Raw genomic sequence first — 12803 nt, forward strand, 5'->3', positions numbered from 1 at the left:
TAGAGTGAAGATTCAGACTAAAAACATGGATTTTTAGTCAATTTGGCATGTTGGAGCTTTAAGAGACTTAGATTACATGGGGCAAGCAGTATGCAGGCATTTAATGTTTTTATTCCGTTGTTTTTTTACATTTGAAATCTGGTCACCATTCACTTCCATTGTTTGGGAGATTCTGCAACACTGTTTTCCTGTGAAACTCCAGCAGTGCTTTGTGGACTAAAAAACTAACCCTGACCTTCAGTCAGCATGAGGGTGAGCAGATAATGACTGAATTTTCATTTTTGAGTGAACTATCCCTTTAAGTATATACAGCATATGTCACATGCTTATTGTATTCTCTTTTCTGTCAAGGAGATTTGTCAATTTAAAAAAAACAATATTCAGTTGAGCTCACAAACAAAACCATCCTGTAAAACTGTAACTACATTGTAATGGAATTGATGATCATGACTAATATTTGCCTAACCTGTCATTAGAGCCAACGTGAATGCTGCTGTTGTTTATAGTAGTGGCACTGACAGTCCACCAGCAGCAGCACTCCAACAAACAATAGAAGCGTTTCTTTAAAAGTGTTAAGAGAAGCAGAGGTTGTCTGCAGCTGAGGTTCGCAGCAGTCGTGGCAGCCCTACACAGTTGTAGGAATAGTTTTGCGAAAATAGTATCGATGGAGTTCAATTGAGCGGAGGGACACAAGCCGTGGTGCGGTCCGTGAATGCCTTGGGATCCAGCGGAGAAACACAGGCATGGATGGCGGCGGTGATGCGGTTCAGTGTTCCACCGTTTTTTCACGCGGAGAGAAAAGAGACTGACGCTCGAGCGGGTGGAGACTGCTACACATTTAAATCCCCCGGGTCGGTTTTTCAGCGTTTAGCAACCAATAACTTTTCCTTTTTTTATTTTCTTTCTCTTGTTGGATTCTTTAGAGGTTGGTTTAATGTCGTAAATGACAGGTCTGTAAAGGGCGTCGTTGTTGGGAAGTTTTTTCGCGGGGGGGTTTTGACCAGCGCAGGGCCATGGCAGTCGAGGCTCGGCCGGAGCTGGTCGGGAAGCGGTTCCTCTGTGTCAGCGGGGACGAGCCGCCTGAAATCGGCGACTTCGCCCGGTGGCCGTGGAGGTCCGGGGTCATACGAGCCGTTAACCACCGTGACAACGACAACCCCGACCTGACGGTAAGGAAAACGCTGACTTCGTTCTCCTCTCTGCTCGGTTACATGCAAAGCAAACGGTAAAATGTGTGTGGTTGGTGGGCAGCCAGCGAGGCGGTGTTGCAGGCTGCCAAGCGGACATTATTCTGTGGCTTCTCCTGCTTGTTATCATGGCTCTCTGGACTGTTGACTTCACCGCTTCTATCTATCACTGTTTGAACAAAATATCTGTCATTGTCGTGTGTGTAAGTTTGGCTAGTTATTTGACCACTGAGCAGGTAAGTTAATGGGAGGCAGACTGCCAGCAGGGGGTTATGGAAAGCAAACAGCTAGCCAGGGTCCAGACAGTAACATTACTCTGCTTATTTACATCAAAATCTTTAACAATATCTCACTCATAAACCATCTACTGTGGATAACACACACTGCCATGTTTTCATCTATAGTTGGAGCTGATCACAGTGGGTCCATGTCTGTACACTGTGTCAGAATCAGAATCAAAAATATTTATCCTGTTTGAATAGAAAATATAAAAACAGAGAAATGATAAGAAAATAAGAAGTAGGTAAACGTGTGTTCATTCTACTACCGTTAATAACAAAATGATATAACAGAAATACATACAAATAAGTCGTATGCAAAAATATGTGCCAGTATATAACAGCAATATAAATATGCATAAAAGCAGTATATGTAGAAGAAATATGAGAATAAATAGGAAATAACAAGATAAGTGTAATATATACGCTATAAAACGGTGTTAATAATAACGCTGCATGTATTGTATATTTCAGTTATTGCACAGATTATTGTAATGTTATGTCCTCGAGCCATAAGGTATAATATAAATTTCAAAATTAGCAATTTGTCAACGAGGAGCACCTGGAATTTGAGCTGATCTGTCGTGTGCATGTGTAGGAATTTGAGTGTGGAGCAGCTAAACGCTTTAATCTGCTGTATACTGCAAATCAGCTGACGGAGGTAAAGGTTAGCTTTCTAGATTTACAGCCTTTACGTTAGGCTAATCCTTATTGCCTCGTGGTTATTGGTCACAATCCGCGTTATTTGAGCGTGATGATCGACCATAAAGCCTCGTCTGCCTGTGTTTTTCTGGCGGACAACAAGCCCTCCGACTTGGACAGGGGACGCAGGAATGCTGGGACTTGTAAAAACATAAAACTGGCTCGCTGCAGGCTGAACAATGGGCAGTTTGTCTGCGTGTAAAATATTGTCAAGACAACTCCGTGGATATTGTCACTTTTGGGGCTTTCAGGAGCAGACATATTTCCTGCTTGAGGTGTAATTATTGCATTCTTAATACAGTCATTAGGCAGGCAGGGGTGGATGAGAATCTTGGCAGTATATTGGTCTGAATTTTCTTCCTCTTTTTAAAAAAAGAGCTATTTTCATAATGGGTTAACATGCCAAAACCAGCAAACAATGAAATATTTGCCCTGACAAGCCCTTGGCTGGCAGAGCCACAGTACTGTCTCACTGTACAGTGTGCCTGTTCCCTGCTTTCTTTTGTTCACACAATCCTTCTATCTGCCTATGCAGATAACTGGCCAAACCCCAGCACAGTTCTCATTTGATTATTTGCTGTGATTTCAGTGTACATACTGTATGTGCTGTTTTATGAAGACAGCATGTCATTACATGTTACATCCTCAAACAAATGTTGTCATCTGATGATTAGGGCTGCAACTATCGCTTCTTTTAATATATGATTAATTTCTCCTTTGTTTTCTTGATTAATTGATAAGTTGTTTGTAGGCTGGGCAATATATTGATATTATATTGATATTGTGATTATGAGGATAGATATGGTCTTAGATTTTGACATAAGTATTGTCTTTTCCTGATTTTAAAGGCTGTGTTACAATAACCTGATGTTATTTTCTGAACTTCACAAAGACTTTGTCTTTACCCACTTAGTCATTACATGCACATTACTGATGATTATTTATCATGAACTTGATTGTGTTAATATTTTGTGTATGCATTAATAGTCATCCCCACAATATTGTCAGAATATCAAGAAATAACGATGTGCAGTTTTTTTTTTCCATATTGCTCAGCCCTACTTTATATACTGTTAGGTCATTTAATTTACAGCAGTGCAGTCAGGTTCACTATTTGAGAATTTAGGGTATGTTATTTGAGAGGAAATGTGTATATCAAGATATATATTGTTTAATTGACTATTATTTATGAGCCATATTGCCCTAGTTGTTTTTAATATATAAAATGTTAGAAAATGGTAAAAAAAAAAAAAAAAGGGGGGGGATTAGTGCTTCCCAAAGCCCAAGATGACATCCTCAAATGTCTTTTTTTGTCCATAACCCAAACATATTCTGCTTACTATCATAGAGAGGAGTTAAGAAACCAGAAAACATTCATATCAAATAAGCTGAAATTAGAGAATTTTGACATTATATTATTAAAAAAATACTCAAACTGATTGTCAAAGTATTTGGCAATCACTACTGATAGTCATAGGTCTATGGCAGGAATATTCTCTATGTGTGATTAAATTTGAGAGTCATCGTTGGTAGTTTATGTGTATTTTAGAGCCTAAATTTATACCAGCACACGTCACAGGTCCTTGCATGTCATTGACTACTCACGGTGCTTTCCATGCGATGTAGACAGATAAATTTCAGGTTTCACAGCTTCATATCTCTCTGTTATTCTGCGTTTCACTCATGCGTTTACATCAAGTTGTCTGTGTTTTAGACAGGAATGGTGAGGTGGCATAATTTCATGAATCAATTACAGTGTTGTAGAAAAACACCCCTTGCATGTGTAATAACATGTTCTGTCATCTCTGCAGTGTATCGCATGTATTTGTTTATATCACTCAACAAACATGCTTCCAGCTTCCTAATTCCCTTGTAGAATTGGTCCTTGTGTGTGATGTGATTTAGGCAGTGAGTAGTGTTCTGGTTTAATTCCATACAATGGGGCACAGTCTCATTAGCAAGGGGCTTAACTAGCTGAGTGAATACAGTGGAGAAGGATTGGAGATTAGATTAGAAGAAGTGTGTCAAGCCAAGCTGTCAGGCCTTTGTCAAGTGTCTGTGGTCAGATAGGCCAGTAGTGCAGGAGTAAAGCAACGGCTCACTAAGGCTTATTGGCTCATGCCTATATATCTCAATTGTAAAACAGTGCAGTCTAAGCAAATCAATAAGTATGACTTTAAATTGATGTGGAGATCAGTCTGAGATTATCACCCATCACGTGCCAAATGTCTGAAATCTGTTGGGCTAAATCAACAAAGATTGGTAGCTTTTTATGGATTATTTTTGTGGTTTGAGCTGTTGGTTGGAAGAGTGCAGTTAACTCACAAACCATTTGAGGTCTCGCTGTCTGTTGCTGTCCACCTGATAAACCTTACAATACTTTTAATTAGCCTGGCTCTTTTTGCACAGTTCAGATGATCTCTGCACAAGATGGAATCTTAGCATGCTTTGTGCAGTGATAGGCAGACCTTGGTAATATCTTGATATTGAGGTATGAGACCAGATATCATCTTAGGTTTTGGATATCATTGTATCATGATATGGCATAAGTATTGTCTTTCACTGGTTTCAAAGGCTGCATTACAATTAAGCGATGTAATTTTCTGAACTTACCAGGTGGTTCTAGCTGTTCTGTTATTTGTCAGAAATCTCAGTTAATATCTTATGAAAGCAGCAAAAGTCATTTCTTCAATATTGTTGCAATATAGATATTAATATTGTAATATTTGGTTTTGTCCATATTGCCCGGCCCTAGTCAGGCTTATACAATATACAATATGTTACTGTGCTAATATGCACCATAGAAAAAAAAACCCTGCTGGATGGGGTTATTAGGCTTAATAACCCCTTTGAGTAGGTAAATAGGTATTATTATTATTATTATTATTATTATTATTATTATTATTGTTATTATTGTTATTATTGTTATTATTATTATAATGTTAGATAATTTAAGACATTTGATGGTGTATTTGTGGTTAGGGTGGTTCTGTAATAGATATCTGGTCTAGCAGTAGACTATTAAACAAGGGTGACGAGCCAAGAGCCAATGTGTGTCAAAAAATGAATATGAGTTAAGGTAAATAATATTAGAATTACTGATGCATTTTGCTTATTTGCTTTAGAGCCAGTCCTATGCAGAGGTTCTGTTTGTACTGTTATTTAGTCTTTTGGACTAAACTATTTTGGACTATTCCATCTGTGCAGTATTGTTAACCTTTAGTCCGTACTACGCAGTGACCTCATAATCACTTGGTGAACATGATGAAATGGTAGGTTGAGGCTCAGTCCTGGTATTTATTTTCATATCTTTCTTGCTGCTCATTAAAGATATTGAACTAATAGTATGTGCACAAGAGTCAGTCTGGTTGTGTTCAGTGTATATCTGAGCTAAATGGTACCACTAATGTTTATAGCAATCATGCAGTGGTTATCTTCAAGTCCACTTCATTGGTCTCATTATTGGAGTGCTCTGCACCTGATAACCCTGACAATACTTTAAATTAGCTCAGCTCTAAAGGAAGAAGGATGCTTTGCTTTTTGGGTGCCAGCATAAGTAAAAGTTCAAGAACGCCCGCAAGTATTAAACTACAGTACTGCATTAATGGCATTGTAAATTCCTTTGCAGTGATCCAGTATTGGCGCTGCAGGAGCCGAGTCTCAAAGAGAAAACAGAAAAATACATGACAGAGGAGTTCAGATGGCAACAGCAGAGGCTGAACATTAAAACTGAACTGAGAATGAGCACAGCAGGGGCGGACAGAGTGAAATACAGAAACAGCATTGTAATACCCTTGCATATACTTAGTTTTTGGTGGGACTTGAGGGACACCGATATGCGCTGAAAGAAAAAGAAAAAGCTCAGCAGCAGAGCCCTAAGCTGGCACATTAGGCATAAAACTGCCACACTCATCTGGATTCACAATGAATGGAAAGAGCGGGGCAGCCAGGTCATTGCCTATAGGAGCCTTTGTTTTCCATTACAGTCCACTGCGTGTGTGTGTGTATGTGTGTGTACAGTAGCAGCGCTGCTAGTTTGTTTTTTAGGGCTGTGGCCTGAGGTTCATCTCTGTGTGGCTAATCAGCAGAAAATGACAGGCTGTGACCGGGGAAGAACCTTCCACATACAGAATCCATGCATGGTTGTTGCAGTGCTGCAGTTCACCCAGCTCAGAACCATTTCTAAGCTGTGAGTAAGTCTATGTCGGGCTTTGAATAGCAGCATTGTTTAGAGTACAAACACAAACCAGAGACACAGAGAATAAACATGGCAGGAGAGAGGCTTTCACCTTCTAATGTAAATGTTACAGTAGGGCCAGAATACATATGTGCCATAATGTGTATAGAATGGACTTTACTTTAATGGACTTTGTATTTTTTTGTAATGTGGTTCAGTATATTCAGCAATTAGTTGATTAATCAGTTAGTCGATTGAAAGAAAATGAATCGCCAACTATTTTAATAATCAATGTATCGTTTCAAAAAATGTCAAACATATTGTTAGTTCCAGCTTCTAAAATGAGGATTTGCTGCTTGTCTTTGTCACCTCTGATGGTAAATGAAGACTCTTTGGGTTTTGGACGGTTGACTGTTGAAAGCTCTGGCCTTTGGGAAAGTGTTTTTCACAATTTTTTGAGATTTCATCCTCAAAAAATTAATCATGAAATGGGCCTGGAAGATCAAACAACAGCGATATAATCAGCAATAGGCACTTCATCAATAGCAATAACAAAATTGTTGATATAAAAGTTCAATAGGTCATTTAAATGTATTTAATGCAAACTGCCATGAAAACGCATAATGAATATACCCTGACTCATAAACAGCCTGTCATATCCCTTGATAATAGAATGTGCTACAAGTGACATACAGGTAATTTAAAAAAGCAATAATTATTGATATGGACTGAAATAAACATCTCATCGTTATAATGTTTTTAGCTGTATCGGCAAGCCTGTGAAAAAATTTTGGCAAATGCATGGATAATAAAATTCGTTAATCGCTAGTTGCAGCCATAATTGTGAATATTTGTGAAAATAAAAGTTTTTCAAATATTACAAGTCTGCCAAATTTGTATATTCTACAGGAACTAATTGGGTAACTAATAACTGTTAATATGCTAATATAAGATCTGCTGATGGTTACTAAAAATGGTTACTATTCCAGAGATCTGAGGCAAATAGTAATGAATTATGAGGGAAAAATTTGCAGTCAAATATATTTTATTAACTTCCAAAGTAGGCCTGAATCAGTTCATTGTTGTTGTTGTTGTTATGATTTGGTGGTTTGTTTGTCTTGTACAGTCAACATTAACATTGTCACATCAACAAGTTTAGATACATGGATCAACTGACTACATTTACAGGGACGTTTATTCTCTCTGATTAACCCTCAGATCTAATATAATGTATCCCATTGTTCACAGTGCAGTATGTCTTTGTGTTGATGTCTACAGGCAGCAGAGAAACTCCTCAGGCTATCGGTGTCATGTCAACATTGTAGCTGTTAACTGTAGCTGTAATAATGAATTTCTGTACAATCAGAGAAGTAAACATTGTGTGTAAAATGGTGTCATAATGAGTCTATTTACCAGGTGTGTATTCACACAGTAAGCTACAGTATGGCTATGTGACATGCAGGTTATGTGGTGTTTGTGCAGCACAGTAACTGGATACACAGAGTGTTAGTGGTTTGTTTTCTGGTGCCTAAGGAAACAAAATGTAATCTGAAGCCAGGATGGGCTGGCTGGATTGCTGACTGGATGTACCCTTCCCCCATCTCTCTAAGACGCACACACACACACACACACACACACACACACACACACACACACACACACACACACTGCACTAAAGCTCTACTACATCACAGTGCTACATACGGCAGCCATAAAGTCTCCTATAGGCTCGGAGGCTTCCCAGATAACCCTGGGAATACATTAGGCTCTACTACTCAACAGCTGCTGTGGTTCTTGCTGGACTGTTGTATCAGACCTGAATGCCGCACTGTGCTCCACTACTTCTATTCTCATCGCTAGGCTGCTATAGAATTTAGAGGCATGTAATGCAAAAAATACATAATAAGACAGATTGTGGTCGTACACACAAAGACTTCATAGTGAATTCTGCAACCCAATTTTATAGTTGCTCTGAACACAAAATGATCTTAAAGTGGCCTCACATAAGCTGATGTTTTATAATACTCTATCAATTATAAAGGATGATTAAAAAAACCCTGTGATACATGCAAAGATTCATGGCAGTGGTTCATTTTGTGTTGTTTATTTATGCATATGGTGATGATTTTTATACTGTGACAGTTTTCTTAAAACTCACCCTTTTACAGTATTGGAATATTTTGCAATATACTGACTACTATTGTGATTAGGGCTGGGCAAACAGTCTTTTTTTTCTGGATCTGTGTGCAAAAAGCATTGAACGCAGGTATTGTTTGGCTGGAAAAGTTTCAATACTACTTGGTACCGGGTTGTTTCAGTTGATACCTGAACGGTATTAAGTACCGGTAGCCAGTCCTAATTGTGATACATAATGTATTACCAGATGCCAATTTACAACCCTAGTCACCATGTTGTTTCTCCTTTAAATGGCAAGACCAGTGACAGTGAATAAGTGGTCCATTCACTTCAGGCGTAGTAAGGGTTTATGTTGACATGTGAGTGAAGGAGATTACAGTCATGATGTCAGAGCAGAATGAACAAAACTAAAACAGTGTGAAGGCTTTGCTAGATAAGCATCAGACCTGTAGGGTTGGACAATAACATGCAAAATGAAAAGATTATTCAGCCTCTATAATGATTTTAGTGCACCACTCATATGTGATAATCATCTCTGATAAAGTGAGACATTATGCTGTGTATTTGGGTTATCCTCAACAGTAGAGCCATAGTCTTTTTAGTAAAACATTCAGTGAGAAAGCAGCCCAGACAGACTGTGACTGTGTCCTGAATATGGAATGAGTAAACCTCAGCCTGTCTGACTGCTGTTATCTCCATCACACCCTTAGACAGCCTGTGTGCTCACAACTACTCTCAATGCAATCTTTCCTTCACTGATTTGAGATAGAGCTGATAATTGTATGTTTTTTTTCCCCATTGTCGGGGCTGTTTATAAAATTTAATAGTAGTTGATATTTCTTCCACATTTCTGTTCTTGTCGGAGTGGAAAAGCCTCTAGTATTGGAGTAAAGAGCACCATGGGGCACTAAAAACTCTCTCCTAAAACCCCATGTGTGTTTTCAGAAATGTCCTTTGCTAAGGTCCATTGAAAGAATCCTGTTAGTCCAAGTCATATCTTGGACCCAGCGTTGTTTTGTGTATTTTCGAACACTGCTGTCAGGGAATACTGGCCCGGCCCTCTAACTAGACTGTTTTACCAAAGAATGTGAGGGAAGCTATTTTGGTGAAGCCAGTAATGAGGAGGTTGTGCTTGTTCAGTTTGGAACATCTCCCAAATGGATCGAGCAACTGTGGCTCATTCGTGTTCATCTAGTTTGGCTGTATCTTTTCTTTTGAGCAGAAGATGAGATCTCACCTACAGCTATTTGTATTCAGTTTATTTATGGGACAGGGACGCGGGCTGAGTAAGTCGTCTTGCTGTCCACCCCCTGAGGTGAACCTGTAATCGTTTGTTGTTCCTACCTTGTTGGAGTAAGCTGGGGCTGATGGAATGTTGCCTTACCTGTCTGTATGATGTGTCTGTCTGCCGTCCTCACTGACACTAGTTGACCCTGTAATGTAATACACTTAATCTTGTCATCAACTAATTCATTATATTAACATGGTTGCTCTGTGCCAGTGGGACACTACAAGGGGATGAATGACAATAGACCTGCTTACAGTCTCTCTAGTTGAATTTCAAACAGGCTCCCTGTTGTCCTCAAGAACAGTTTGTTCTCTCAAAGCAGCAAAAAGAAAGAAACCAGCTTCAACTCAAAATTGGTGGTGAAGCTCCTGATGGATAATATAAATTGCATATTATGACATGCCAGTGTCCTCAAGGCAGACACTTGGATTATATTAGATTAGCTGTGTCATAGCTCCCTGAATCCCCTCCTTTAACCCAGCCCCTGTCCTTTTCTATTGTTTCCCTCCTGGCTGCCTTGTCTTGTTTGGTCTCTATTGCCCTTTGCTGTTATATGCTGTCCTGTTCTCCCAGTCTTGTCTTGTTCCAGTCCAATCTGACCTGTTCTCTCATTTCCTGTCTGTTCCTGATCTCTCCTGTCCTGTCCCAGGCTGTGCTTTCACATTCATTGGGCTTTAACTGGATTATGTGTATTACCAGGCATTGCAAACATGCATGTTTCCCTTACAAAGTCCCCAGGATAGAATAAATCAAGTCTGCTTCATGCTGTGTGTGGTTATTTTGCCAGAGTAAGTGTTTGTGCAGAAAATTATCACAAATAATCCAAAATGTTACTTCAGTTTGAGACAGAGCTGTATTCTTGCCTTTCATGGCTGGAATCACCATTAATTATAATGCTCATGAGTCTTTTTTCAAGATCATGCAGTAAGTTTTATACTAGATACATTTATCAACAGGAAGCAACAGGAGCTGAAATGGTTAGGGAACAAAAGTAGCACCAGCCACCAGCCAGATGCTAGTATGTAAGTAAATAATATGTAAGTGGTGGGTAGATTTGCTTCACCCACCAGCCAAGAAAACAATGGTAATCAATCAAGTGGCTGGTTAAATTTGAACATTGATTAGCTGTTTGGCATGTACAAAAAAATGTGTGGTCATTTGAAATTAAAGTCATTTGTAAAGGACAAATGCTAGATGTTTGCTGGTCCCACCTTCTCAAATGTATGGATTTGCTGCTTTTCTTTGTCATTTAGGACTGTAAATGAACCGTTTGACTTGTGTGAAACATTTAGACTCGTTTCTTGCCTGGTATGGCTTGGTTTGGCTCAACTCGCCTCACTTTGTTGAACAGTTACTTGTCTTGTTTTCGTTTCCAGCTGCAGATCATACTACCTGGCGGCAGGTTGGGTTCTTAGCTGATTGTCATAATGATAGACCTCATCTTCAACATGACCTAAAACACAGGAACACTTGAGGATATCAAAGGAATAGTGTTCTTTATTTTCAGTATGTGCCTGTTTATCAATGCAAGGAGACAAACTTTGTTTCAGAAAAGGCTTGGAAGAGAGAGTTTGGGAAGTCATACATCAGAGCACAAATGGTGAGATGAAAGGTTGCTGCGTGATATACAAATGATAATTATCTCTGACCAATCAAAAATAAATAAGAATGGTTTCGAGAGAGTCGAGTCATACCATGCAGAGAAAATGAGGCATTAGTGTAACTAAACACCTGTGATAGACATATTTCACTAAATGAAAGATTATTTTATCAAGAAAATAATTGTCAGATTGAATGATAATGAAAATGCTTGTTGGTTCCAGTCTTAAAAGCTATGGCACTAAAGTGCATGTCTTCATAATGTTGTGATGGTTGTCTCTGCGCTGCATAACCTGATGAATTCAGAGGAGATAGCTGTACACTTGACTACACAAAACAGAACTTCATGTCCTTTTACAATGAGTGTACTGCTTTTGTTGTTTTTCCTATCTCATCTTTGCTTTACTGCTTCAAGTAGTTATATTTAGTCATATATATGCTTCTTTTCTCAGCTTGGTCTCTTTTATTTGGTCTTTCAGTGCATCTTGACTTTATTCTGGTAACATTCGAAAGGTCTGGCATATTCAGCCTGGCCTTGTGCTGTTGGTGCATGACTCTGGCTGGATTTCTGATATTACAGAAAGACAGAGAGAGGGAGAGAGAAGGATGGAGAGTGACAGAATAAGGGAGAGATGGGCAGATGAAGGGAGGAGAGAGAGAGATGTTTCAGAGAGCTGAAGTGAAAGGGAGAGTGAATGTTATTTGAAAAATGAGGAGAAGGAGAGAAAGAGCGAGAGCTGTGTACTCTCATTAGTCGTTTGGTTTTCCAGCCAGCCTGGCTCTCTGGCAGAGAGAACGACAGAGTAGAGGAGGAGGGAAAGAGAACGAGAGAGAGAGAGAGCGAAAATGGGAACGTGAGAGAGACGGAGAGAGAGGGGTTTCTTTCTCCTCTGTCTGGCCTCTCTCCCATAGCAACAGCGGCTTAGCCACGTGAACGCCAGTTCCTTTGAGTTCACCCACTGCACAGAACTTAACTCCTTCAGTACCGGATTACAGCACAATACAGCAGCACAGAGCGAGAATACAGAAGAGAACTCCAGACAGAATAAACATGCAAAAGAAATATCATTTATCTGATTTCACCAGTGGAACTGGGTTTCATTTGTTTGGAGCTCTAGAATATCTTCTAAATGGTAATAGAAAAGAACAGAATTTAATTTAGACTGTGTAGAAACAAAATTCTGAATACACACCCTTCACACCATCTTATAGAGCAGAACAGAATGCTGTCATGTATAGTGGAATCAAATACTTCATGTTGAGCACATTTCATTCAGCGAATGCAATGCTGGCATAATTTGAAATTAAATGTTGTCAGATATGGCAGAATATAATGCCAGCACATTTGGTGAAACAGAATGGCATAACATAAAGCAGAAGAGTGGTGTCTCATATAGCAGAATAGAATGGCACCACATAGAACTGGAATAGAATTC

At 39.2% G+C, this 12803-nt stretch overlaps 1 protein-coding gene across 1 annotated transcript in view; it reads left to right on the forward strand.

Moving 5' to 3' along the window:
- Positions 1 to 781: 781 nt before the first annotated feature.
- The window catches only part of jmjd1cb (jumonji domain containing 1Cb), a 157103-nt gene continuing 145081 nt past the window's right edge, over positions 782 to 12803 (forward strand). Inside the window, exon 1 of the mRNA XM_084740890.1 lies at positions 782 to 1169. Within this exon, the coding sequence (XP_084597016.1) occupies positions 1014 to 1169 (156 nt within the window). The 5' untranslated portion in view covers positions 782 to 1013. The remainder of the gene's footprint in view (positions 1170 to 12803) is intronic.

The sequence above is a fragment of the Lutjanus erythropterus genome, chromosome 17 (assembly GCF_056507025.1).
Source record: "Lutjanus erythropterus isolate fLutEry1 chromosome 17, fLutEry1.hap2, whole genome shotgun sequence".
NCBI classification, from domain to species: Eukaryota; Metazoa; Chordata; class Actinopteri; order Lutjaniformes; family Lutjanidae; genus Lutjanus; species Lutjanus erythropterus.